The sequence below is a fragment of the Diadema antillarum genome, unplaced genomic scaffold (genome assembly GCF_040938485.1).
Source record: "Diadema antillarum isolate AM-2024a unplaced genomic scaffold, OU_Dant_1.0 scf00000014, whole genome shotgun sequence".
In the NCBI taxonomy this organism is placed as follows: Eukaryota; Metazoa; Echinodermata; class Echinoidea; order Diadematoida; family Diadematidae; genus Diadema; species Diadema antillarum.
The window spans coordinates 1,489,543-1,517,428 of NW_027270903.1; the positions used below are offsets into that span (position 1 = coordinate 1,489,543).

At 39.2% G+C, this 27,886-nt stretch overlaps 1 protein-coding gene across 1 annotated transcript; it reads right to left on the minus strand.

Annotated features, from left to right (window-relative positions):
• Positions 1 to 27,782, minus strand: LOC139721723 (membrane-associated transporter protein-like). Its single transcript, XM_071633049.1, has 14 exons — positions 27,768 to 27,782; positions 27,001 to 27,046; positions 21,597 to 21,739; positions 19,192 to 19,453; positions 18,532 to 18,707; positions 11,891 to 11,984; positions 10,885 to 11,604; positions 7,525 to 7,677; positions 6,079 to 6,566; positions 5,038 to 5,212; positions 4,389 to 4,499; positions 2,503 to 2,711; positions 1,829 to 2,035; positions 1 to 36 (listed from the first exon to the last, which is right to left on the minus strand). Exons 1-14 carry the CDS (start codon positions 27,780 to 27,782, stop codon positions 1 to 3), a joined length of 2,835 nt encoding a protein of 944 aa, XP_071489150.1.
• Between the last annotated feature and the right edge of the window lie 104 nt (positions 27,783 to 27,886).

A 27,886-nucleotide genomic window follows, 5' to 3' on the forward strand; every position in this document is an offset into this window, starting at 1 on the left:
TCACTGGATGGAATTGTTCTCAGTTTTCTGGGAAGGCTAGAAGAGGACAAAAGATAAAAAACAAAATAAAAAAAGAGCGAGAAATAAAGGAAGGTATGGGTATTTTAAGATTTAGAAAGTATCCTGGTTTGGTCTTGTTCATTATTTGTAATTCACATCTTTTTGGAGTGTTTACCCTTTTCCTCGTTCTTGAATATGCTGCAGTTGGCATGATTTTGTTTTAAATGATTCAAATTATAACATTCTCAACATTAGTTCCAGATGTTATCATTATTGTTAGTGTTAGCAATGCTACTGGTAATATCACACGTCTTCAGTCATTAAATATACTATCTAATAATATGTGCTGAAATTGTGACTACAGTGCATCATGCAGATACTCAATTCTGTATGCAGTGCTTTTTTAATGGGAACCTTAGGGAGCTTACAGGGTATTTACTGATTTATAGTACAATGTACTTGTACTTGTATTTCAAAAGGGCATGTGCAGGCTGCGTTTTTTAATCATGATTTGGCATATTATCTCCATGTTTTTACTCTTTTATTCATTCGTATCGACGTGCTTATTAACATATGAATAAACACATACACACACACGCACACGCACACACATAAACAAAGATGATGAATATGTATTCGTGTTAACGTGCTCAGCATGAAAGGGTTTACGATGCATACATAATAAAGTTCTCTTCTGCTTTATCTTTGAGAAAAATAATAGCGTATATTTACAATGTGCACCATAAATCATCATTTCAACTGCTGTTCTTTTCTTAAAGTTTTTTTTTTTCCGAGTCAAAGGTTTAAACAGAAACAAAGTCGCCATTTTGTCTCTTACAAAGTTAGCATATTCAGGTCGTGGTCGTATAATTTTTCACGGTACCTGATTATAAAGCTTAACAGCGGCCATTTTCGTTCGTTGCTTTTCAATGTCGGGGAGATTTTTAAAGAATGAATTTGCTAGTATAGAAAACAAGTTTAAGACCCATTGTCACGTAAATGGTTTCACGCATCTGGGAAATGCGGGCAGCCGTGTATGTAAGTTTTTCGTTCAAATATCTCTAGAATATTCAAAGAGATGTTTATGAGCATGTATAGGGTGATTATTGTCTGTATAAGATTGGTGGGCTTGTCCTGAAATGAAAAGAAATCATAGACAAAACACATCACATGTGATTTTAAGGCCAGTGTTTGTAAGCGAAAATCCATGCAGATGTCTTCGCCTTTGAATCACAAAAACTCTCATGATATGAGGTATGTATATAAAGTATGTACTTATGATTTATATACATCTATAATATATATACACATACATTGTATTACTCGCGTTGTGCAAGTTGTGGAAATAAATGAAATGAAATACATGTACACGTATAATCAATACATACATGTACATATTTCTTTCTGGTATATAAATAATCAAGGTTCATGTCAGTGGCACCATACAGAAATTGAGAGGTTTACTGCTTCTAAAGAAATGAATTCTGCGTATCACACACACCCAAATAGCTAAAAGATACAAAGTTCAGGTTCCCGACTACCATAAGCCTTGTCCAACATAGCATAAAGTATTTTCCCCAAGTACTTATTGTATTGACATGTATCTGATGAGAATAGATGAATTAAGTAGCTCTTCACTCAGTTCTTAGAGGGAGAACCCCTTTGGGTACCGTATCATATCCATAAATTTAAGACATTTATCAGCTGTTGGTGCGTTTGACATTTTTGCTTCCAAAAGGGGGCGACTGTCCCTTTGAGGGTGGAAGTGATCATGTTGATTTTGACGCCCCGTCTTTAAGATCGAAAATGTCGCCCTTGCACTTCATACCTTGTAGATGACGAGCACCGCCGACGAGAGGGCGGCGAGGAAACCCATGACGGAGGCGAATATGACAACGGTGATCTGTGATCCGATGGCGGAGACCAGGGGTCCCATGACGGAAGATACGGTGATTTGGGCCAGGAAGAGCTGGCAGCAGAGGCAGGCCACGTCTGTACCGAGACCCCGACGCACTCCACCTTTCGGGTTCTTGTACTGTGTCATGACAGTGAGATTGTCGGTGAAGCGTATTGAAGAGTGAAAGTTGGAAACATAAACACCGAGTTTATTCGTCATTCAGTCATAACAACAGCTAAACAGGGAACTTGTGAACAATGTCCTTCTTTTTCTTACATGCAGACGGGAAAATATTTTGTGTAATGAATGTAACGGTTATTACTTGTGAAGATACTACAGGACTCTTTTTTATCCGAAAATGTGGTATAGGTCTCTTTTTCATGTTCGAACACTGACATGAATAGATAAAATTCATATAGCTGATACGCCACTTTGAGGTCTCGATGACCCCAGCAAAATGGTGATCTATCTAAACTGCAAAGAAGTTGGTGTCCGATTTCGCTATAAAGTATTCACAGATTCAAGTTGCCTATAATCCACCTGATTCACATTAATTTCTAACTCTTTGATTTAGGGATTGCCTTCCTCAATCAAGAACGGCTTACCGAATCACAGTCGTGGAAGCTTGCAAGAATGTTAAAGGGGACGGTGAAAAGCGTGGTAAACTGGATGCCGAACGTGAAGCAGAGGATGAGCACGGCGTACGCGTGGTCGACGAAGACGGCCATGAGACCGTTGCCGACGGCGAAGCTGAGCTGACCGAATACGTAGAGCGTGCGGTGACTGAGGATCGTGTCAACCTTCATGTAGAAAACTGGTAGAGAAATTCAGTAAAGATTGAGGTCTTGCAACTTGTTTCACTTTTTATGCTACCACAAAGAGGACTGACACCAAAGCAGTGTCCGCTATTGATGATAAAGCAAACAACCACAACAGAACACAATGTGATTACAAGAGACCCGCGGGTCTAGCGCTCGCGTGAGTATCGCAAGTTCACCTTTCACGCAGTCACTAATCTAAATTACACACAACTCTACCAAAATTTGACCAGGGCCCCGTTTTATCAAAAGATAAAATCGATTTTAAATTTCCTTACCACACAGGCTGCCATAGACTTACAGTTGAAATCAACTATATAATCAATTTTAACCTTTCATAAAACAGGGCCCAGGCCTTCTTAAGTAGAAGATGAACATGTACAAATAGGGCCCAAATTTGGACCCCCCCCCCACTCATAGTATCAATTTTAGCTTATCACTTATGGTTCTAGAGAAGAACACTTTTCTTTTAAAGATTCCTTAATTTAGGGGGATGGGGGGGGGGGGCATGGTGCCCATTTTAACAAATTGAGATCCTAACCCCCTAGGGATGCTACCTGTTAAGTTTGGTGAACATCCATCATGAGGTTTTCAAGAAGAAGATGAAAATGTACAATTTAGGCCCCAATTTGGACCTCCCCAACCCTCCCCCTGCCTGCAAAGGGGGGGGGGGGCACCCCTGGATCTGCTATGAAACAAACTTGAAACTACAGTCATTAATGTAATATTAACTCATAGTATTAACTTAGATCTATCACTTCTGATTCTAGACAAGATTTTCAAAGATTCCTTAATTTTGGGAGGTTTGGGTTCCTTGGGGCCTTCCAGGTGGGACATGATGCCCATTTGAACAAATTTAGATCTTATGCCCCTAGGGATGCTACCTGCCAAGTTTGGTGAAACTGGGTCATGGGGTTCTCAAGGAGAAGATAAAAATGTACAATTTAGGCCCTATTAGGACGCCTCCCCACCCCCCCTCCCCTGGGTCCCAAAGGGGGCACCCCAGATTTCGCCATGAACAAACTTGAAACTACATAATGATATCATGGCCAAGTCAGGCCATATTTGTGATCTCGTTCAAAGAAATAAATTTCAAAGATCAAGGTAGGTTGTACTATCAACATTACTGAAATACCAAAAAAAAAAAAGTTGTTGCCTACAAGTTATAGTTCGCACTGTACTTTGCGCATTAGCAGAGAGAGATAATTTCCACTAATATAACAGACATGTTGTTTTTTTCATTGAGATTAACATGGCTATCCTGGTTATCCCTATAACTGGCACTTGTCAGCACATTCACCTGCCAGTAACAACGTGTTCATCGAAGTGTAGTATTTGGCAATAATAACAGAAACGTTTTATCGATGCATTCAAGTCAAAATGATGGATGCTTCCCGAGTGCTAATTGACAAACCATAATATATTGGTCACATGGTCTACGCAAGTATATTCTTCGCGTGAACATGAATTTCATAAAGTCTTGCCCGAGTAAAATACTCCAAGTAGGCATCTGTAATCACGAGTGAAGTGCCTACCCAAGTGAGAAAAAAAAAGTTAATTTCATGTACAAACTGATTCTAACTATCTGATTGATATCTGATCTGATCATTTCAACTGATGAACATTCAAAACTTAATGTGTATGAATGCAATATGAGTGCGTGTCAGACTTACTCGCTGAAAGTGATGACGAGAAGGCAAATACAGCCATTCCCCAGCATCCCATCTTCACCCCCGCGTGGTAGGCTTCATAAGCTGTACTTCCCTCTGGGGCAGTGGGATCGCCTGGAATCGAGTCAAAACGAAATAACGTTAGTACAAATTAATGCTAGTTCCTCGTTAAATGTTTCATTGTAATATGATATCAAAACATTGCATATTTGAACCCAAAATACAGATCTTTTGAAAGTTTGAAAGTCGAACAAAATAAAAGCGTCATATCTGATAGGAGATGTGATCGTAGTTTCTTTTTATCATTAAACGAAATCTTCTTCTCATTCGTCCCACACATGCTAATTGTAACTGGAAATCGCTGTACAATGATGAAGATTTGAGTGTCCGTGTCGTCGATATTGAGGATTTACAAACAATGAAATGGCGTTCCAGCGTTATAATAAATAGGATACTGGCTGGCCCTACTCTGAATATTTCATCAAAATAATGTTCCTTACTTTTAGCTTGAAATATTAGCCGAATGAAAAATCACGCACAAACAAACCAACAAACAGAACCATAACTGCTTTTACATATATAATATATTCCTTACTTTTAAATTTAAATAGCTAACTAACTTATTGGCACGATTCGAGTGGAATAAACTCACCATCATACACGGCCTGGCCTACGAAGTCGGTAAAGAAGAGGAGGACAGTAACCATGCCCGCCCAGCCGAAGTAGTGATTGACGCACAGACGTCGCAGCTCCTTGGGCATGTGCAGAATGGACTTCAGGAGGGCAAGGACCGACGTCGGCTCTTCGCCATCATCGTCCTCCTCGCTCTCTGAATCGACGAGGAAGAGACCGCCATTATGATAATTCAAAAAACTTGAAATCAATAATGTTTACATCACAGCTGAGACTCATCACCCAAGTAATGATAAAAACGTTACTACTGAGGCAGCTGGAAACATTTGCAGTTGTCGTTTTTTCTCGCAAATATAGTTCCAGTGTATCATGGATATCCTTCGAACGGCATATGACTACAATAGAAAACACTGATACATTCTATGGCCCGAATTCACGAAGGTGGTACGATTGAAACCATGGTTTAAACCATGGACAATTTGTATGGAGCGCCAAGTGTCGCATGGCCTATTTCGTTACAAAATCAGTCATTTCGTAACGAATTGACAACACTTCGTTGACAAAATGATGATTTCCTTAACGAAATGGTATACGAAATGATTGATTTCGTAACAAAATAGGCCATGCGACACTTGGCGCTCCATACAGATTGTCCATGGTTTAAACCATGGTTTCAATATGTACCACCCTCGTGAATTCGGGGCGTTAGGTCTAGATTCAAAATCCGGCTCATGACAATTGACAATGAGTGAACATTTACATAATGCCGACAGAGGAAATGGTGATGAAAACGGTTTGCGTGTATGTGTGTGAATGTGCCGAGCGTTTTAAGATACATCACGTCAGTCTGAAGAAATGGAATGAATATTTTCCCACTTAATGTCGGTTGTAATACGGACCCAACAGAAAGTTCTGCAGCAGACTCTGTAGACAATATAATCAGGTGAAAAGGCGATTCTGTGACTCCTTTTTCCTTTCGCATATCTGCTAAACAGTGGCACACTTCAGTTGATAATAGGCACTACAGGGATATCGTAGCTCTAAATCTCAAATCGTAAACATGCTCACCACTAATGAGAGGGAGATCCGATGTGAGGTTTAATTCGTTCAGAGACCCGTTTCCGACACTCCTCCGTGGTGACGTCATCCCCGGGGAACTCCCCAATTCACTGGGGATCGTTGAACGCGATTCGATGGAACTCGTCTGATAGTTCCTCGTGTCTCTCCTCGACTCCGACACTTTTCTCCGATCCCGTTTCGGGTGACTGTTTTTCACGATCAGCGGAGCATTCTCGTCGATCACGTCTTCGTCGTCGCGGTGGTTGTTTTGACGATCGGTGGACACGACCAATTTCTCCGCGTCGTCGTTTCTCTCGTTGCCTCCGAGAGGCGTTTCGGGAATACTGGTCAAGTTTAGGATGAGGCATATCGTGTAAATGACGACGTTGAAGAAGAAGACGACGCGAAGTTGGCTTCCGAACGCTTTGACGAGCACGGTCGATGTCCAGTCGATGCCGTTGGTGATGTACCCAAGGCCACCACCGATTCCTTGGAACGCAGAAACATCGATCTTGTTAACATTTACGCAGGCCAAAGTGCTACAGCTAGCATGCACGACATTTAATATTGAACATAAAACTCACTAGTGACGCGCTCCCAGGTCTCACGATGAACAGCAAATCACATTGTTTCAGTTCGATTCGCCTTCATAACTTTTCGACGTATGGCCTGCCAAAATCGTGAGAAAGAATGTCACCAATCTCACTGTTCAGATCTGTGCTATTTTTGTAAGACCAAAACTTCTCAAATTGAGCTGGAGATGTAAATAAAGATGTTTTTGGTCAGTAATACGGACAATGATCATAGTATTTCTAACTATAATCATGCAGGGCCGTAAGTTTGACAATCGACTAAACTTACAATTAATGGATGACTCTTTCAAACATTCTCAAATACCAAGCACATGTTCTGCCTGTGTAATCCAAAAATGCCAAAAACATTTGCCCAAGGGTTACCTGACTTTTGCCTGACACAGCAAGCAACCTATTTAAGCGTATTGCAGCGATTTAAAGAAGAGAAGAAGACTACTGTAGCTTGCCAGTAGTATACAGATATGATGATACATAATTACATCCCCCTTCCAAGTTTGTCTATTGACACGATAGCGATCGACAGTCAAAGCGGAATGAAAACGGAAGTCAACAATGTAGAAACAAATTTGAAAGGAGCTAGATAAGACAAAATCAGTTACCTCTCATCATACAAAGTCCACGAGGCTGACCGAAACACACAAACTAACAAACAAACAAGATCTAAGAAATAAAACAACAACTACTCATTAATATGAATTTGGCTAAAAAATTATCCGTAACTTAGAAAATACATTTGCTCATCTCGTGTGACATCTAAAGACTGGACCAGATATTGAGGCTTGGTAACATGCTTGAACTCCGAGAATAACTCAGACATTGAGGCCGAGCGATCAAAGTTTGATAACGACACTTACCTCCGAGGATGGCCCGGAGGTTGAGGCCCGTGTTGACGTCTTCCAGGCCGCAGACGTCGAGGAGGTAGGAGCGAGAGGGACCGTCGGATGAATCAGCGCTTATGTCCAAGATGACCACGCCTATCAGCGTAATGATGATGCCAATTAGGTTATCTATAGGGGACAAGACAAATACGATATTATTCTATAATTGGCGAGATGCATACTGGGGCAGAGTGTAGATAAAGGATGTAACTATAGTGCAGCGAAATCTCGTGCATTTCTCGCACTTACGCTGATCTCTAAAACGCTTGAGATGAAAACTATGTCCCATATGATAAAATTCCAACACCTGATCGAAACTTGATCTACCTAAGTATTCGAGGTAACAGTCCTAGAAGGCATACACCATATAGCTCTTTCGACAATCCTAAATCAAACTAAATCGAATAAATTGAATTCCATCAAAGACAAATGTGAGCCTTAATATGCCACGTAAAAAATAGAATATTGCAGGAGCTCCCTACATAATATAGCCATGTGTGGACCCCTACTCTCGATTCTTCCCGGTCACCTCGTTCCTCTTTTTGTTCCTATAATTCACAGCAGATTAAAACTTTTCCATTGCATGAATAACATAATATTCTGTAGGCATTTTCCAGTGCACAAAGGCGCTATATAATTTCAACCTTCAATCGACTAAATGTGATCTTGTTCAATTCAAAGTTCTTTCAACTTCACTTTCCGTTTTTTTTTTTGGACAAAACATAATCATATACCCTTTACTTTGATTTTTTTTTTGTAACAGGTTGCTGTTTCTACGTCGACGTGTATACGACTCGTAGTAGCGTACGTTCGAACCTGTATTGAGAATAATGGTTTTAAACTATATCGCGCAAGCCTCTTAAGACTGATAGTACCAACCTAACTTCCGATAACCATGAGTCGGTCGGATAAAGGTCAACAAACAAGGTCGCTAGGAAAAACAAATCTTCAGTAGACGATAGGCGGGTGAGGGGATGGAACTCTATGGTGAAAAATACGCAAGGAATCTATTGAACAAACTTTGCTCCCTACTATTTATACCAAATGCCGAGAGGTCATAACGAAGTACTTAATGAAGTACATAATGATGAGCTGTATACACGCACTGCTATATAATTGTCAGATTTGTCTGTTAGTGTTGGTGTTTTTCATTTAGAGCAGAACTGGTACACGCATGTATCTGTTGATATCGAGGGTATTTAAAATGACATGAGTGTGCAGAGGTTCAAGAAGGGGGAGGACACACAATCGCTCACATGCACTCTATCAAACACATACACACACATACACACACATACACGCACACACACTCACACACACACACATACACACACACACACATACACACACACACATACACACACACACACACACACACACACACACACACACACACACACACACACACACACACACAGAGATTCGTTGATACCAGTGGAAGCGATTTATGTTTTATCGTGATTCTTTCGTCCAAAAGCGTGTTCAGAAGTCCGTGTGTTGATTCAAATACATACACGATTTTGGTCAACGGTCAGAGATCGAGCTCAAGTGCGATAGTGCTGATAAAAAATTGTATATTGCTATACGAATCGGTCATCCGAGTTGCACTCGTCAATAGTCATTCTCTATAGTTCGTTGATGGCACCCAGCTGGTTGTGTGTTAATATTAGCCGAGTACTCCTTGGAATCCTTGCATTGAACTGACTTCAAATCAATGCTGCATGATCCAAACTAATTTGAAATAAAACGCCCTTACGCAGACATGACGTCCCAAAATGTTGACGCTGAAATGTGGTATAAGAGTTACCAAGCACTGATGACGCATCCATCATTTCGTCCGATCAGAAGCTATATAGCGATCATAGGCGCAACAGGTTAATGCACACTTTCGAAACACGTCATCGTACGGATTACAATGAAAACATCAACCAACAAGCCTATTCATGGCTTTTCCCTGCATGATATACAACTTCAAACAAATTAGCTGCCCGTGATTATGCGACTTCTAAATTAAGGCTACACGATGTTGGAGATTGGGAATTTGACACCCATTTTTCTCACGCATCGGGCGAAGTCTGCAACTTGGGCCTATAATAATGAGCATAGCTCAAAAGATTAAAGTGATAGTTGCAATTGAAGGTATATTTCCCTTTGTCTTTCAAAATAAGTAAAAGATAGTCACTTAAGTATGCACCTGATCGCACCATTAAGAGCTACATTGAAAATTCAAAAAGTTCCCTACCGTGGGAGGCCACAGGGGGGAAAAACCCCTCCCACACCCTCGCTCGCGCGCACATTCGCATGCCGAGATGCTGAATCATGAAAATCTCACTCATAAAAGTTTTTTGAACTTGGCATCCCTGAATATAGTCAGGTATACCGAGGGGTTCTGCGTTGCTTCGTCGCGCATGCTGCATTGATATCTGTGCGATATGCAAATCATAACAGAATATCATAGTGCATTTTTGACGTGTTTCAAATTTTTCGAGTTTGGATGGTTGACTGGTCGTGAACCGGCCTAGGAGGGCAGTTCCGGACAAAGACGTAGCTTCATGGTACGCTAACCACGGTCTGTCAATACCACAGTCAACCATTACAGTGCAAGATGTCAATAGCATTAAAATGTGTCTCGAAGGGGTCAAAATATTGAGTTCACAGGTGCAACATAGGGAACAGCTATGATAGGAAACCATTTTCTCCGTGGGGGGGGGGGGTTCACTTTGGTCATTTAAGGTTATTTGAATGCTCGAAATGAGAGAGCGACAAAGGCAAGAATATACATGATGCAATCTTTGCTGGTATTTTAGGTCATTTCACGTGCTGACAGCTGACGGAAATGTGTAGATGCACTTTGTCTTGGCACTCCATACAGTGAAAGAAAAAGTTAATTCAAAATTTGAAATGGGAAGCAGAGAGAAAAGAAATTATTAAAATATTGCCTTGAAGCAAATGTGATGATAATGACTGAGTTCATGGCGTCACATTGCAACAATCTTCCTACCCTCTTTCCTCTGATCTCGAAATAACAATATATATTGTTGATGCTGTTGTTTATTGCGTTTTCATTTTTGTTTTGAACTGCCAGCTACGGAAAGATAAAAATCTAAAACATGCCTTCGTAGAATGCAAGAAGACACCTCAGAAACATGTTTTGTTGTTCTTGCTGTGTTTTCGTTTTGACTGAGTTAAACATGAACAAGAAAGGGAGGATGCCCAACCTTGCATCTGACTACGACTAAATTATGATTTGGCGTATCATTTTCAGTCTGTTATAGTTGAATAAGTACGATAGAGTGACACCACAGCCCTAGAAGAGGGTGTGACGATTTTTCTCACCTTGGCTGTCTTTGTCGCCGATTGCAGCACCAATGTCTCCTCCGTTGAGGTACAGAGATACGCCCAACAACGTACCGATACCGAGCGCCAAGATAAAGGGCCTCCTCCTCCCCCACGAACATCGGCACCTGTCGCTGGTGGAGCCTATCAGGGGGTTCATGAGGAAGCCGAAGATTGGCGCCACGAAGAAGGCGATGCCGTAGAGCTTGGTGGGGAGGCCGAGCTGGAGAAGGATGGGCGTGACCATGGCTGTCTCCGTGGCGTAGCAGAACTCCAGGCCCAGCTGAATGGCATTGTTGCGAGCGAGCTGCCACAGGCTCCGCTTGGGCGGAGGCCCAGCCCTCCGCGCGTGGCGCGCCCTGGAGGGCTGCACGGTGAGGCTGCTGATGCTCCACGAAGACCGTCGTGATCGCACGACCAGTGAAGGACGTCGAACGGGGCTTCCTATCGACGACGTCGAATCATTTCGATGGCGAGGGGATGCCGAGTCACCGATGCTGATTGAGAGTGAACGGCGTTTGATTACCTGGTACGGTATGCCTGCGTTTTCTGTTTCCGTGGACGGGGGAGAGGTGCCGGAGTTGTCGGGTATGCGGACAGGGTAAGACTTGAGGCGCCCCGAGCTGGTCGGAACGCTGGCTGAGTAGAAAGTGCTGCCACTGTCTCCATGATTGGAATGCATCACCTGAGAGTGTATCCTGACAACTCGTGACGTCACGACTATCAGAGCGAAGGATACAGAAACAAGCAGAATAGACAAGGACTGCTGCTAACTGCGCTCTCTTCTACGACGCACTCTGGAATGGAGGTATAGACGTACAGCCTCACTGTCGACTGTCCAATATCAAACGCGCGAGCCAACTGCGGTGTTGAAATCGGTGCCGACTCTTTTGCGGAGTTGCAATGAGGGCAAATTTGGCCCCAAATTGCAAGGCAACCGGAAAAACAGGTTATCTTGGCAAAGCTTGAAGGAGCGCTGAATACAAAGGTCACATCCTCCACTTACCTGCGGAGCACATTGATAAGTCAATGACACACGCGCAATCACGCCGTCTCGCTCTCGACTCGGGCTGAACACGTGGTTCGCAGACGGAGAGATGCTTGGAACCAACGTGGAAGACACAACACACAAACGCAAGAGGTCACGTTCAATCGACCCACACAACCACACGGTCACGGTGTGTTAACCACCGCATTTACTTCTTGTATCGTTATATCACCTGTCGCAGAAGTACAATAGTAATAGTTTCAAAACCCGTGGGTAGGCATGTCTCGGGAGTAGGAGTTCAAACATGTGTGTTTTTCTATAAATGTCAATTCCTATGCATTTTTAATAGAGAGCGCGGAAACAAGCACATTTCTTATCATAAGTAAGTGGTTTTTTTTTGGGGGGGGGGGGTGGGGGTCACGTGTATAGCTACAGCCACGATGGATTTGATCGTTTGTTATTGTAAAATCTAGATAGGCCTATTTAGATCACAATAAATTCTTGGACCAAATATCGTGCATGCAGTTTCTATAAAGAATTATAGACTTTTCCTCTGACTAAACGTGTTCTCTGTTGGATTTGCTCTTTGTTGTAACGATCTTTGATTGCTACTTACTCTGCTTGCAAGCCTCATACGTATGAGACCACATGATTTCCTACAACTTCTCATTTCAGGGGTTTGATAATTATGACTGATTTCATTCTAGGCCCCCTATTTCCACTTTGTGTTCACAAAAACAAGAAACAAACGTTTGTGACAATTCATTCCTAAATTGTCTCTGAAAATTGAAGTAGCCTAGATAATTCATTTAAACTTGTGTCAAATGAATTCTAGAGTTTAGGTCCCGTGAATCTAAACATTTTGGTAGCAGATAACATTCTATTCAAAGGTAGATGCAGTGAGTTTGACTTTGTCGGGTAATTGTGAACAGAACTAGTTTAGATAAATATTTCCGTTGATATCTTTGCAATATCATTATGATTGAATTTATACATGAGATAGCTGTAATAAATGAAAATCATAAATCATAAATTTTGAGAATTTTTATGTTGGTGAAACAAAGGATTGGTTTGTGGATAAAAGTCGATGTCAAATAATACGGAGAACCTTCTCTTTTGTTAAATAAATTATCTCAATCAAAAGTTTTATTGGGTTACCCCATACAGGACAAAAGTCCATAATGTTAATGAGGAAGAATCAAAGAAGAATAACGTTTGAAAATAACAGAACGAGGAAAATACCTTTTAGTTTATTCATAACTCCAGAATGTCTAGATATAAATATACTAGAAATTATCGAAATGTTTTTCCCAAGGTTGCAATAGCGAACCTTGAAATTTAGTGGAGTTCACTTGATCAAATACAAAATGATAATTGTCAAAACAAATTGTTATTTTCTGAAGAGTGGTAATGATGTTACATGTCATGGATTTTTCATGGACTGTTCCAGCGTCTGTGAGATGTTGAACGTATTCATCATAACATTTCTAATTACAGCTATTCTCTCTCTGTATGCATTTTCACAGAGTAGGAATGCATACGCATTGTATTCACTGCTTTTTTACTCGAGATTGACGTTACACGTATTCCCCTTGGAGGGAAGAATGCATCATATTGTTCATGTGAATACACATAGAAACAAACACTATAATGATTTTTATTCATTTATTTTTAGCGTTATTCGGCAAAGTATGCATTGTTGGTTTTATACTAATGTACACTAATTCGTAAATACATTTTGTACTACACGCAACTTAATAGCTTGTACTTTTTTATTATTTGCTTGTATGTTTTGTATCAGGGTATCATTTTCTTTTCGATGGAGATAAAGCAATTGAATTGAGAATATTCAATGTGAATTATCTCCCAACGATATGAAGCCACTGTTACTTGTCCCTCGCTCCTACGCCATCGAGCGTATATGATGGAACAAACACATACGGATATGTTTGTCGTTCGTAAGTTGTATGACACACACAGGTATTATGCATATTAGCCATATATACGAAGATTATTTCGTTCAGTTTATGAGCAGTTTTTATAATGTACATCATGCCCGTATAGTAAACCATTATACTATATACTCATATTGTATATACAAGCACTTTCATACACGCATTATGTATACATTGTAATCATGTATTTTTTTTTCTTGCACATTAGTGCACTTACGTTATAATGATACGGTGATAACGAAATTCCCGTTACAGCGATATAAAAAAGTAATGTCCCAAACTAATCATCTATAATATCTATAAATACTATACTGTTTGACTCCAACAAAATTTCGATACAGCGACAGGAAACTGCAATTTCCATAAACTTTGTCACACCGGGATTCGCCCGTATCTATATGTCATATCTAATCACTCGTGCCTATGCAAACAAGTTCACACGCTCCTTTGGCCTATATGGTGAACTGATAATTAATGACGTGAAGTAAGTTTTATTTTCAATCGCTTCAGATGTCCACGCAGGAGCCAACAATGAACATAAGCAAAAAGATGCAATGTATATCAAGAACAATTACTAGTAGTGAATATATAGGGCATCGTTTCCAGTTTAGCGTGTGATAAGACCAGCATGGCAAATTGCTAGCAGGTCAGACTCCAATGGGTAATTTGGATTGGTCTCTGAAATACTATAGTATATCAATGAATAACCTATTCGCGTCGGGATTCTGGACAGGAGGCGCAATTTTTCGGAGATTTCTTTTTCTATGGAAATTCAACGGATGGAATGAAACCAACAGAATTACGATAGTTTAATCAAGAGCAAACAAACATAAGAAAGTTTTTTTTTTATTTCTTGTCTGTGACTAAATGATTACAAAAGTGCGCAAAAATACTGCGATGATAATTTTATGCTGTTCTATTTTTCTGATGCATGCATGAACTATTATGAAATGCATTTTTAAGGCATTATTGCTTGATGACTGCATACTTCCATGTTCGATGATATAATAATATATTGATTTTTACATAATTCAATATGCAATTAGGTGAGTGTGTATAATAGTACATCGTGACTGTGTACATAAAGAGAGAGAGAGAGAGAGAGAGAGAGATATCCAAAAACTCATCGATATAACAAATATGCCTGATGACATTGAGTTTGATCGGAACTGAGTTTGATCGGAACTGTTTACATTTTTTAGGTGACATGCAACATTGGTGACTACTTTACAAACTTTGAAACAGTGTATGCACATGGACCTACTTTTACTACACATAGACATTCATGGTTTGTTGATTAATAACTGCAGCAGCTGTTTCTGTCAAAAGCGCCACAAATCTCATTTCAAACATGCTTTCCTCCTTTGATTTCATCATCTCCGTCAACAGGCGGCTTGGATAAAAAACAAAAACAAAACAAGACGTCGCTTTGAGAAATCTTGGACCCCGTTTACAGTGAGTGAAAGAGCCAATTGCGGCAGGGAGGTGTTACAGAGAAGGAGAGACAACTACTGTTCTCCTTTGAAGTCATGCGCGGCACCGCCGAGAAGTTATGCGTTCAACTACAGGTGTTACCCATGTGCTTTGACAAAAGAGAGCATCAATAATCGGGACAAGCGCTCTCACATCTACATATACTTGCCCCTACCGGAATTCGCTCTCTCTTTCAATGTGATGACATCAATGAATTTGTGTACCTTGAATTGAAGCAGCGAATCAGAATGCAGTGTGAAATTGACAGTTCTTAACAGCAAATAGTTTAAAAGCACGCTGGAACACGCTTTAGCGGAGTACTTTATTTAAAAGATCTATGCCAGATTTGTAATGATAGAAAACTAACATGCGGAAATGTACGCATTATATAGAAAAATATTAGGTTTTTAAGAGGGCCTGATTTTCATTTCATTTCGATTTGCGCATTAAGAAGAAAGTAGAAATACATGTTTATTATATTGAACTCTTTCCTAAACTATTCTAAATCAATTCGAGTATTTCGTTTAAAATTTTAGGTTGAAATAAAACTTGTAATTCAACGAAAGGTGAAATGCGCTCTTCGTCTCCGAACTTCGTCTTGCAACTAGAGCGGTGGCGAGCATGACTTCAAAGCGTAGTGGAATGCTAGACATCCCATCGTAACGCCTTGAACCCAAACATGTGTTTGCATGAATTACGAAGAGTTGCCACTTCATCTCTGTAACACCTCCCTGATTGCGGTACCAAATTGCGACCGGCGCGCTCCCAATAATAGTCGTTTGTTTACAAGCAGAGCGCCATTACCAAAATATTGAAAGGTTTGACTGAACTAAAATCCCGGGCCGAGCCCGGCACTGGAAACGGACAAAATTGCAGGGCCGAGTACCGCAAAGATTGAGGCCGGGCTCGGCTCCGGCTCGGCCCGGCCCTGCATTGATAACCCTCTTAAATCAAGGAAAATGCATGTGCAGTTGTAATGTATATCGGGAAGTCAATGCTCAAGCAATTTGATTTGAGTAATGCACGTACTTTACACGAGAAAGCAAATTTTACGGCAATTTTATTGTGATTTGTAATCCAATTTTTCCCATTTTCGCACATTGTTTCATAGCAAACATGAACAGTAACTGTAGACAACATGTGTCTCACCATTAAGCAACGTTACATGCGTGTCCGCAAGTGTCCACTTCAGTAATTATCAATTTTGAGACCTAAAATTTGTCATGTTTTCAGGTTTGCTGCCTCCATCATTGGTGTTCAAAATGAATGCAGTAGAGTCTGAATAGGCACCTCAGCCAAATAAGACCTAAATGAGGGAAACAGTTCTTCATTGAAATGCACGATTACACAATCGCCATTGTCCCAAAATATGAATGCCCTCATAAAGATGCACATAATCAGGTGGCAGTGGTGATGATTGGATCATGGACCTACTACACATATATCATATTATGGACTACATGAACGAAGGTCTTTCTTTGATCCAACTTTCACCACCGCCACTTGATTATGTGCATCTTAATGAGTACATTCAGACCTTTGGACGATGACGATTGTGTAATCGTGCATAGATAGTCACTGTCAAAAAAAAAACGTTTCCCTCATTTTGGTCCTATTTGGATGAGGTGCCTTTTAAGATTCAACTGCCTTTGAATACACACCAATGATGGGGAGTAGCAAACCTCAAACAGTAGTCTTTTAGATTTCTCAAAGCGCCGTCTTGTTTTTATCCATAGCTGGCTGTCGGTGGACAAGACTGGGTCAAAGCAGGAAAGCACGTTAAAAAATGTTTTTGTGACGCTTTTGATAGAAACAGGTGCACGAATTAATCAACGAGCCATGAATGTCCATGTGTATAGTAGGTCCATGATCCATGTGTGTAGTAGGTCCATGATGTATAGTTATAATATACGACAAACTTAAGACTATGTACATGCTACGTGTTGCTTACCGGCAAAGTCGCATTAAAGTGCAATTAGCATGATTACATGTCACAGGTTTAATGTAACAATAGTCCCACTGCATTTCTAATGCTTCGCCTTAAACTCTTCACCAATAAAAGGTTATGAAAGGCAATCATCAATTTTCTGTTGTTTCACAACTCATATTCTTCACTTCACCAGGAATATAAAGATATCATAATAAAGTTCCTAGATAGTCTCATTACAAAATCACAACTCTCCTGGTCGAATTAAACAAGAAAGTTTCTCCATATTGTTTTCATGAGGAGTGACCTTCTTAGTTAATTGCCATAAATATGAGGAGGAACACAGACTATATATCACGAAGATACATCACGCCATGATCAGCCACTTCGTATGCAATTAGCAATATTATTGTAACTTGATCATGATACCAGCCGTGCATGCTCAACGCGATTTTTACAACGCGTCACTGTTTAGCCTTGTACAGAAGAGGATATGAAAACATCAGACCAGTAAACAACATTGATACTTACTTTAACCCCAAAAATCTAATACTGTGTCTATCATTATTTTTATCATCCTAGATATGTGTCGAGCTCCCACATCTTCATCGATCCCTAAAATGATCAAATAAATATTGCACAGTTCTACAACCGAACAACAGAGGGCAGTACTCAACTACTTGAGAGGACTAGCTCTAAATCCACTCAAGATCTTTTAATAACCGACTGTCAAGCAACAATAATATTCGTAATCATTGAGAAAAAATAAAAACACTTACGAGAAAAAAAAACAGTGTAAAAAAAAACACATCTTAGAATCTCAACCGACAAAATTCGTATTTTGTTTTGTACAGGTTATAAATGAATGCACTTATACGCATAACCTTCGGTAAAGTTTTTTTTTTCTCTTTCTCATGTGCATTTGTGCTGCTGTTTTCAGTTTCGACTCATCCGGATGTATATTGGACATATCGTTAGAGCATATTCGGAGAAAACTTCCTCGAATGTTGGCCTTTTTTTCGACATTTGCTTCCGTTGCAAATCATTAAAGTGCCCGATGAACAAGACCCTTCATCTTTTCAGGTTCCAATAAAGCCATTCCCAAACCGCGAAAAAACAAAGAGCAAAAGACTGCCTTTTAAAGACAACCTAATTCAAGACTTCTCATCAATATCATGTATGGCATCAAGGATTTTGAGACATTGGTCGGCGAAAGAGATATGATAACTACACTAAACACGAGGTCTGATCTTTATCTCCGAGCCCTTCAAAGAGTATAAGAGCTCGTGCCAGGCTCTCCACACGATCCCGTCCGAGGCAACGGTGACTCCTGCTCCGTACAAGCCATTGAGGTTGACCGACTGGCAGGCGTTATACCACCACGCCCCTTTATGTGCAATTGAACACACCCAGCCAGCGAGATCGTTGTCTTGGTCCGAAGTCGAGAACTGCATTCCATTGTGGTAATCCATGCTGTTTCCTGTACACCACATATTATAATATATTATATTTATTTGTCTATTTATTTATTTATTTATTTGTTTATTTATTTATTTATTTATTTATTCATCTATCTATCTATCTATTTATTTATTCATTCATTTATTCATTTACTTACTTATCTATTTATTGGATAGAAATATTATTACAGCCTTTGTACGCCATTTCTTCTCCAATCCGTCTGTGCATGTTCTCCATAAAGGCCCCCTCCCTCCACAAAAGCGCCTTTTCATGGGTATTAAGCTTCAATTAGCCTATATTGTATCCTACGTTTTCTCGTCTTTTGCATATAAGACCCAGCAGACGATTGCCTTTAGATAATGAATAACTGTAATAATGATAAAGATATTAAAATAATAACCATGATAGTAATTAGCAGCACTCATATTTTGCGTTATTTATGTACCAGCTGTCTTACAAACTGCAGTTGCTTACAGGTGTGTGACCTATATGGTGTAGCGTACCTGCGTCTCCATAGTAACCAGATATCGTCAGACGATACTTGTCGCTCTCGTCTGCTACATCGAAAGTGGTGTAAACAGCGTATCTCGTTTCCCCAACATGGTCCTCCAGATCGAAGCGGACCTCGTAGGATTTCTCGCTGACGATGGCGTGGATGTTGTCGTTACCGAGCCAGAACTCGCCCGTAGGGTCCCCGAATCCCGCTTTATAGCTTGCCCAGTCTAGGTTGAAGTCGACACTCCCATCTTTACGACGTTGAATCACCTTTAACGGTTTGAGAAAGAAAGAAACACACACACACACACACACACACACACACACACAAGAAATATGTTGGTCAATGGTCCATAAATATGGGCTTTGGTATATATTGATGTCATAATTCTGATTGTAACCGCAACGGATAATGATGTCACACATAATTTATATTTACTTTTGGATTGAACGTGGAAAATAATGCTACAGTCTTACACGGCCGGATTTCGAACCGGGTCTATAAGAAATTAAAACCGTATCGACCCGGTTCGAGCTGTAGAGACCGGCATTGGCCCGCATCGTAACCTGTGTCAATTCCTGATGGATTCCGGGGGCTACGATACGGCTGTGAAAAAATTTTGGTCATGTTCAAAATTTTCTCACGCACGGATTTCAATTCCGTATTGATATCCGAATTGACCCGGTTCGAACCGCATTGACTCGAATTGACCCGCTGCAACTCGCAGCGTAAAACCGTATGGACCCTTGCCGTATACCACATTGCCTTCATGCAACGGATGATGATAAGGTTAACATCCGGGACGGCACGGGTCGAAGCGGATTGAAACGGGTCAATAGGGGTCGAAAAGGATTCAGTTAGAGATTTAAAGCTGATTTTTCTATGGTTCGATACGGTTCCATACGGTTTTAATTCCTTACGGACCCGGTTCGAAATCCGAACGTGTTTGACTTTAGCATTAATTACATTCCATTCCGGGACTAATCCGGTTCATTTTCACCCGGATCAAATCCGTTTTGTGACCCGGCCGTGTGTGACTGTAGCATTAGGGTCACATGCACCGTATTGGCAAATCCCTGCACAAGAATTGTGCGGGGAGGAATGTAAACCAATGTGGCCATCATTTATGGAAAAAAACAAGTAGATAACGAATTATTTTCTGGCAGGGATGTAACTGAAGTGACAGAACTCATGACTTTTTCGGTGATAGATTACGTCGCTTTTCATCGACAGGTTTTGGCTTGGTATTCAGAGACGCTGCCACGGACGATCCCAAATTGATCATGTTGATATAATTTGTTAAACCCGAATGCAGTTAACTCATTGGGGTGTTTTTTTTTTCTCTCTCTCTCTCTCTTCCTTCTTTGGATATGATCCACTCGCTCCCCTTAATTACCTTCTTTTCTTTACGTGGAATAAAAAAGGTCTTCCGAAGCTTCACGTATTTTTCAATGACCCGAGCAGTCGTTCGCATTATTATGGAGCCTCCCAATGAATATATAAACACTAAAACCACTACACAACCTCAATACTAATCACGTAAACTGGGGAGGTGCCAGGGTGGAAAGCCCATTCATGTCCGTCTAAAGTGTTAAAAAGAATAAAATGAAACAACTGAACTGTAGAACTGGAAAGGAATAGCGTTGGCGCCATGTTTTCAAGGGAAAAAAGTGCTGCTGTTTCCTTTTCATATAACAATTATTTTGTGCACTTGCTTATACATCTCGTTCATTATTTTTTAAAGTTTCTATATTTTGTATTCAATTGATGTGTTGTAAACGTATTTGAAGTAATGTTTAATATTAGGAATAAAACTTAATTTGAATTGAATTGCTGTGAATGGAATATTAAATGACAAAGAGAGAATTGGGTGAAATATGGTAATTATTGAGTGGATTCACAGGTCTCGAGATCTCTTTCGATTTTGCACGATCTTCACTATATACCGTAATAATTCTTGTCAAAAATTCGTTAAGGTGAAATAATATCCTTCATATCAAATTATTGAGGGTTTATTGATACTTGACATATTTGAAAGAAATGTTGCATTTAGTGAAGTTACTGAAAAGGAATCTGAAGAGTTATAATATAAATGTTTAGATAAATGATATGTATGTATCATATACATTTTTTAAACCCAGGAGAAAGATGAAAGGCAGTGACGTGAGCGCCTCTTCTACTTTCGATAATTTTTATATGATTGCCATCGGTATGATTGTTTCGAGAAAACAGGTTTTACTTTAAAAGGCTTAGTATATAGTTCTTTCTCATTTTCCCCATTATGGTCGTAATGCTATTATGTTTCTTTGACTGTAAGTAAGTTCTCCTATTCAAGTCAAACTGTTCACGTCAGAGTCGAGTCATCCTCTGAAAGACATTACATTGTATAACTAAAGTCTCTGGGTGTCTCACCATCCAGCCGCCCCCACCGGACGTCATATCGCAGAAGACGTCCAGGGAAGAACAGTTCACCAGGTAGATGGGAAACATACCCGACGTCTCAACTCCCTGTCCGTGGTTCCGGATTTCGCCGCAGTCCGTAAAGTTGTGGATGGCTATAAAATGACATCAATTCAATCAATGATACAGAGGCAATTAAGATTTGCAGACGGTTGCTTTCCACCCATCAAAGGCTTAATCATGTGGACAGAGTCTTAGAATTGAAGCAAGAGGGAAATTCAACGGCCTTCTCACTTCCAACTACGCCCGATTCAGCTAACTTAACGTAAAGACTTAGAAGGAGTTCATGTACTAAAGAGCTGTAATGTTACCAATATATGTCCTACTGAAAATGACACCAATATCTATTAGAATTATTATCAATTCATCGTACTTCTTTTTGATAAGCTCAAGGCGTATATTTGACCCCCATGTCACCCCCACTTTTTTCTCTCCTTGATACTTTATTGATTTTATTCAAATCATTCATGAATTAACTCATTCTGGGTGTAACATGAACAAAAAAAAAAAGCTTACAAATGCAATTCAAAACACAGACAAATCAATTTGTCAACTTATAATGCAAATCATCTCTCTTCAACATAAATAACTCGATTATAAATCAACCCTACTGAAAATTTCTTCACGAGAAAGTATTGACATGTACCAAACTCATATCACTTGAATATATTGAATCATGTAACTCACTCTCACAAGGGCATATAAAAAAGAAAAAAACAAAACAAAACAAATACATTATACAAATCTAGAATGAAAGTATTCATAAAAAAGCCCAACTAACCCCTTCCCTACCAACCAAAAACAAATTTACAGTATGTTCCCCCCCCAAAAAAAAAAACAAACAAACAAACACACAAATACAATCAAATTTTCGCATTGATAAGACCCAACATGATTAAACTGTCTAAATGCTACTCTAGGGTCTTAAGACATAATATCTTAGCTCTATTTTGCAGAAAATCACATTCAGTTTGGTTAAGCGGACACTGAGAAATGTGAAAAGTTGTAAAGCATGTCATGAGTCTGATTCTTCAAAGTTTAGCACTTCGATGTTGTTGTTGTTTTTTTTTTGTGTGTGTGAATTCAATCCTGCCAATAGACAAAACTTGGAGGGAAGAGATTCCCGACATCCTCTACAAAATTCCTCATTTCTCTTTGACCACTGAAGCAAATCGAATGGGGTTTTCTGTAAGATGTAGGCAATGGGTTATAGTTTCATACCCTGAATTTGTATTTGGATTGATTCAGTATTTTTAAAGATACCATTGCGGAATGTCCCGTTTTTATTTTTATTTTTTTGGGACATATACGGTACATCTATCCTAAATATTAAATCCTATCATTATCTTTCATACAATTTACAATTATCCTTCTTCAAATCAAATCCCCATCCCCATCAACCCCCGATAAAACCTAAACCACACCCACACCCACAACCACCAACCCGCATACACACACACAATCGCACCAAACACCAAACACTTTTTTTTCAGTGATCTTTTTATTAATTCCATTTCCTTTGAAAATATAACAGTTTCAAAAAAACACATATCATGTATATAACATTTGTCATAAATGTTCATGCATGTATGAAACATATTCCATGAAAACAAGAATAAACACACCAACACACATACGCTCGCGCGCACACACACACACACACACACACACACACACACTCACGCACACTCACACGCAAAACGAAAAAGAATCGGCTCTCGCATCATGTCGATACTCAATACAATCTGATCGAAGGGATATTAATGAATTTGACAATGATTTAAAATTCGATGTATTATCTTACTCTCGCAAAGTTCTCCGGAGTACGGGTAGGGACAGAGGCAACGAAATCCCTCGACGGTTTCCACACATGTCCCGTTGTTTTGACACGTTGAGGGGGTGCAAACTGAATTGATTGCAAGAAATTTTGCACTCTCTTTATGAATGTCTAAAACAACCAAAATCAAACGAATGGCTCTTACTGTAAAATTTGATGTGAACTACCATATAACATCTAGTATAAATAATGCTTAGCTCGTCATCAATATCTAACACTGTCTATGAAATTGTCATTCTGATTATCATTATCTATCTTTTATGATTGTCATCGTCATCATCGATGTATACATTGTCCATGTATTTGCATTTCACTTTCATCTCATTTATTTGTTTTGTAACTTTTTTATGGACACAAATTTTACAAAAAAGCACATATTCAACATCTAAAACTATTAAGGGACATTTTGATATTATGAACTATAACATTACACAGGCTTTTCAAAAATCAGTGAGCAATATAGATTGTATATTAGGATGTTTTTCTTAGTGTTTGATGGGGTTGCAGGGGTTCAATAAAAAAAGCAGAGTTTGAAAGCGTGACAACTCTTTGTTAGTTATTTGTATTTATTTGTACTTTTCAATTCCCAAGCAAACAGGAAATTGGATTTGAACGGTATATCATTTTTTTTTTTTGCTTCATATTACACTTTCTTTTGTGACTTTATGAATTCAGTGATGTCGCTTTCCGGAAAGAAAGTGACAGGTTCGATTTTATCTAATTCTTTTTTCCCCCGACATGTTTGTTAAAGGGTGTGTACAGTTCTGGTTGAGTCGAGGATTGTAGCTGATAACATTTTGCGAGATATTCAGAAACCACTCTGTGAGATGTCAAAGAGCATGCAATTCTAAGGGGTATCAAAAGTTTATTTGACGAAAATCGGTTTTGAAATGGCTCAGATATTCAAAAACAAGGTGAAACAAAGAGATCTAAAAAAGACGTGGCCTGTAACCTTTTATTACTATTACTTTTTTTTTGATATCTCAGCCATTTGAAAACCAATTTTCATGAAATAAACGTTGAGTCCTCTTTAAAATTACATGCTCTTTCATATTTCATTAGAGGTTTCTCATTATCTCACGTAGGAATGTTCAAAACATGAATCCTCACCTCAAACAGCACTGTACAGTCCCTTTAAAACATTCAGATCAGCAGTTGAAATTTTGCAAATTCATTTGCATACAGAGGGAGACAAATTCAGTGATTAAAAAAAACCAAAAAATACTTTCATAACACATTCTGTATACTCGTACTGAAGAATATCATCCCATCTGCCCTAGCTGTTATTATTCATAGTAAAACGAGACGAAACGAAACGAAGTATACTGTCATGACTATGGTGAAAGGAACCGATGTACCTGGTGCGGTGCAATGTAGCCCACGGGTAGACTCGGCAGACAGGATACCACTAGGCAGAGTTTTCTTCACCAGCCGAAGGGTGCCATGTACCCCATGGGGTATAGATGGACAAGGTTGATTTAATAAGTCTTCGCAGATGCCGTTCCCTGTGACATTTTTTTTTTCAATTACGAAAATATAATGACCATGATTCGAGACAATTCTTTGTAAGTACAGATGTATATACGATGTACTGTCAAAGTTTAGCTCTCAATTTTTTTTTTGCTCATAAATTCGTTTCTTCGTGATCTGTTTTTTTTTTATGTCAATCTGTACAATTATGTCTTTTTTTTAATTTGATCACTATCATTGAATTACTTTCTCGATTCAATCCTATCGTATATATACGCTCACTCTATACGTTTGTGATCTATTCGCTTGATACTATAGATCAAAAATTTGAACTAACACCCATATAAAATGGCTTTCAAAGAGTTACATCACGTTTACGCCCTCACTTCTTTCTTGCATAAGAAAGTTCATAATCAAATGCATTCCTTTTGTTCTTGCGGTTGTTCAATTTCAAAATCGTTTTCATCCTTATCCACCATTATCGTTGTGTTTAACATATTGTTGCAAAGCACACAGTGCTTCGACAAAGACACACACACACACGCAAAAAAATATGAACTCAATAATTGAATATACTTGAAGACACGTTCCATTTGCACGTATACTTAGGACCTATACATCTGTATCCATCATAAGCATATCGTCAACACAACATTTGCTTCCCGAAATGCTTTGGCCTCATTTTCTCCAAGGACTTAGGGTTAAGGATTAGGGTTATGATAGGGTTTTCGGGTTAGTTTGATATGAGGATTAGGGTTAGGGTTATGTTGGAGGGTAGAATTGATGTTTGACTCAGCGTGCAGATATTCATGGGAGCAATATCCATAGTCGCATGAGCAAATGCCATAGAACCTATATTACATTGTATATCACATCGTATGTCCTTTCCAGAATAAACCAAATTGTGAATAGTAACAGACGGATTGATTGGGTGCATCATCAATAATTCATTATAGATAGCGAGCATACGACCCTACAGAATTTGAGAGAAAGCCATGCCATTGTGTCCGAGTCAGACTACATTGTAATTAGTTCGTACATGCTAATCTCGTCAATTCGACCTTGTCAGAGTGACATTGACGATACACACAAACATGTTGCAAGAAATAATGAGGGTTTAAAAAATATGAATGATATCACTGGGTACTATCATGATGATATGACAGTATTATACAGACAGATATTATATGGGCTGTGGTACGAGTCTCCAAATCTCTTGACGTTTTAGAAAAAGAGCACTTTCCAAACCAGCCGAACGGAGAGAAACTCGCCCCCCCCCCCAAAAAAAAAAAAAACAACAAACAAACAAAATAAAAAAAACCGGAATAATTTTAATACTGATAAAGATACCACGCATTGTATTCGTGCAAGTTCGTGATTTCACTATGAAAAGCAATTATGAATCATTCTATACAATGTCGAGTGTAATGTTTGGGTCTTCAGTGTATACAATATCAATTATTGATCAACGCATCAGAATGGCAGTATCACAGTGAGGCCTTACTTATAGTGAGTATCGTGCATGGAGCTTGTAGAATAAAAGGGTCCGGCATGGATTATTCCATTCTTCATTCAGATCATTATTCTTGATCCTGACTCAAATGTGTAAATATGTCAAGATGCTTCAACACGAACACTCCTCTTGGCCGAAGTGTATACACATAGAGAGATATCTATTATAAGCCTATATCTGACAATGCTCGGGCAATATCATGGCATGTTGGGAAGGTTTGTGTGGATGTTTGTGTGTATGTGTGTGTGTGTGTGTGTGTGCGTGTGTGCGTGTGTGTGTGTGTAAAACAACAATAACAAGGACAACAGCAGCAGTAATGATAATATAGTGATAATAATGTAATAATGAAAATGCTAATAATAATAGCAACGATAAGAGTAATATTAACAATGATGATAATGATAATAATGATGATACTATCAACAACTAAAATAAAAACAACAGCAGCAACAAATACTAGTACAGAACTGCCAACGCTGAAGAGCCAAACACCGTAACTATTGTAATACCAATGAAAGATTCGATTTATAACTTACCGTGAACGTTCACAAGGATGCAGGAGAGCAAAATAGTCGCCACTGTCTGTGTGAAAATACAAAAGGGAAAAATGCGCAAAAGTTATAATATGGAGGACACTGTATAATAATGTTCTGACAACCCCGTTTCATATGCTATGTACAGATGAGCTCAAAAGTGTTAAAACGGGGATGAAAATAATGAATTTGATTTTTTTTTTTCTCTCCATTATTGCGGCCGATCTTTATAACGCACATTGTTTATGGTATCCTATAAAATCGCTACATACCTTGTTGAATTTTTCGGCCAGGAAAGCGAATCAACCATATATTGTCCTCACTTTTTTTTCATTAACCAGAAACTTCTTTTATCATTCACATAGATAAAGCAACACCGATGGACCACGAAAGACCTGCATTACTAGAGTCTGATACTTCGTTTGATTACTATACAAAGTTTAACTGAAAAAAAAAACAAAAAAAAAACAACAACAATCAAACTAATTTCTATCGAGGCGAACATTTCGACGGAAGAGAACGAGCATTCAACAACAGTCAATCCAGGCATGACTGCTCACGAGATTGTTGAAAAATTTCTGAATGTTCGTCAGTTAATCATTTTTTCACCGTTTTGAATATCCGCCCTGCTATTAATCCGCATGGTACTGCACTTTGATATCAATGTGAATTAATTCACTAACAATATCACGTTTCCTCAGATTATAGAGATTTTGAGCCGCATCAGGATATAGAAATAAAGCAGCCTAATCGCACTAAGGATACTATACCTGTGTAGTTGCCATCGTGTAGAATAAAGGAACGCTGATCTCCTACGCAGAGTACGGCATGTGTGACAGAGTGAGAGGAGTGAACCGACTATTATGCACCGGATTACTTTTAAGAGGAG

Bases quoted from the DNA above. Each gene is read 5' to 3' on its own strand.
- LOC139721723 (XM_071633049.1), bottom strand. The intron at 11,605-11,890 runs GTAAGTGGAGGA...TCGCTCTGATAG, and splicing joins CTTATCAATGTGCTCCGCAG to TCGTGACGTCACGAGTTGTC. The intron at 4,500-5,037 runs GTGAGTTTATTC...ACTCGATTCCAG, and splicing joins AGGCCAGGCCGTGTATGATG to GCGATCCCACTGCCCCAGAG.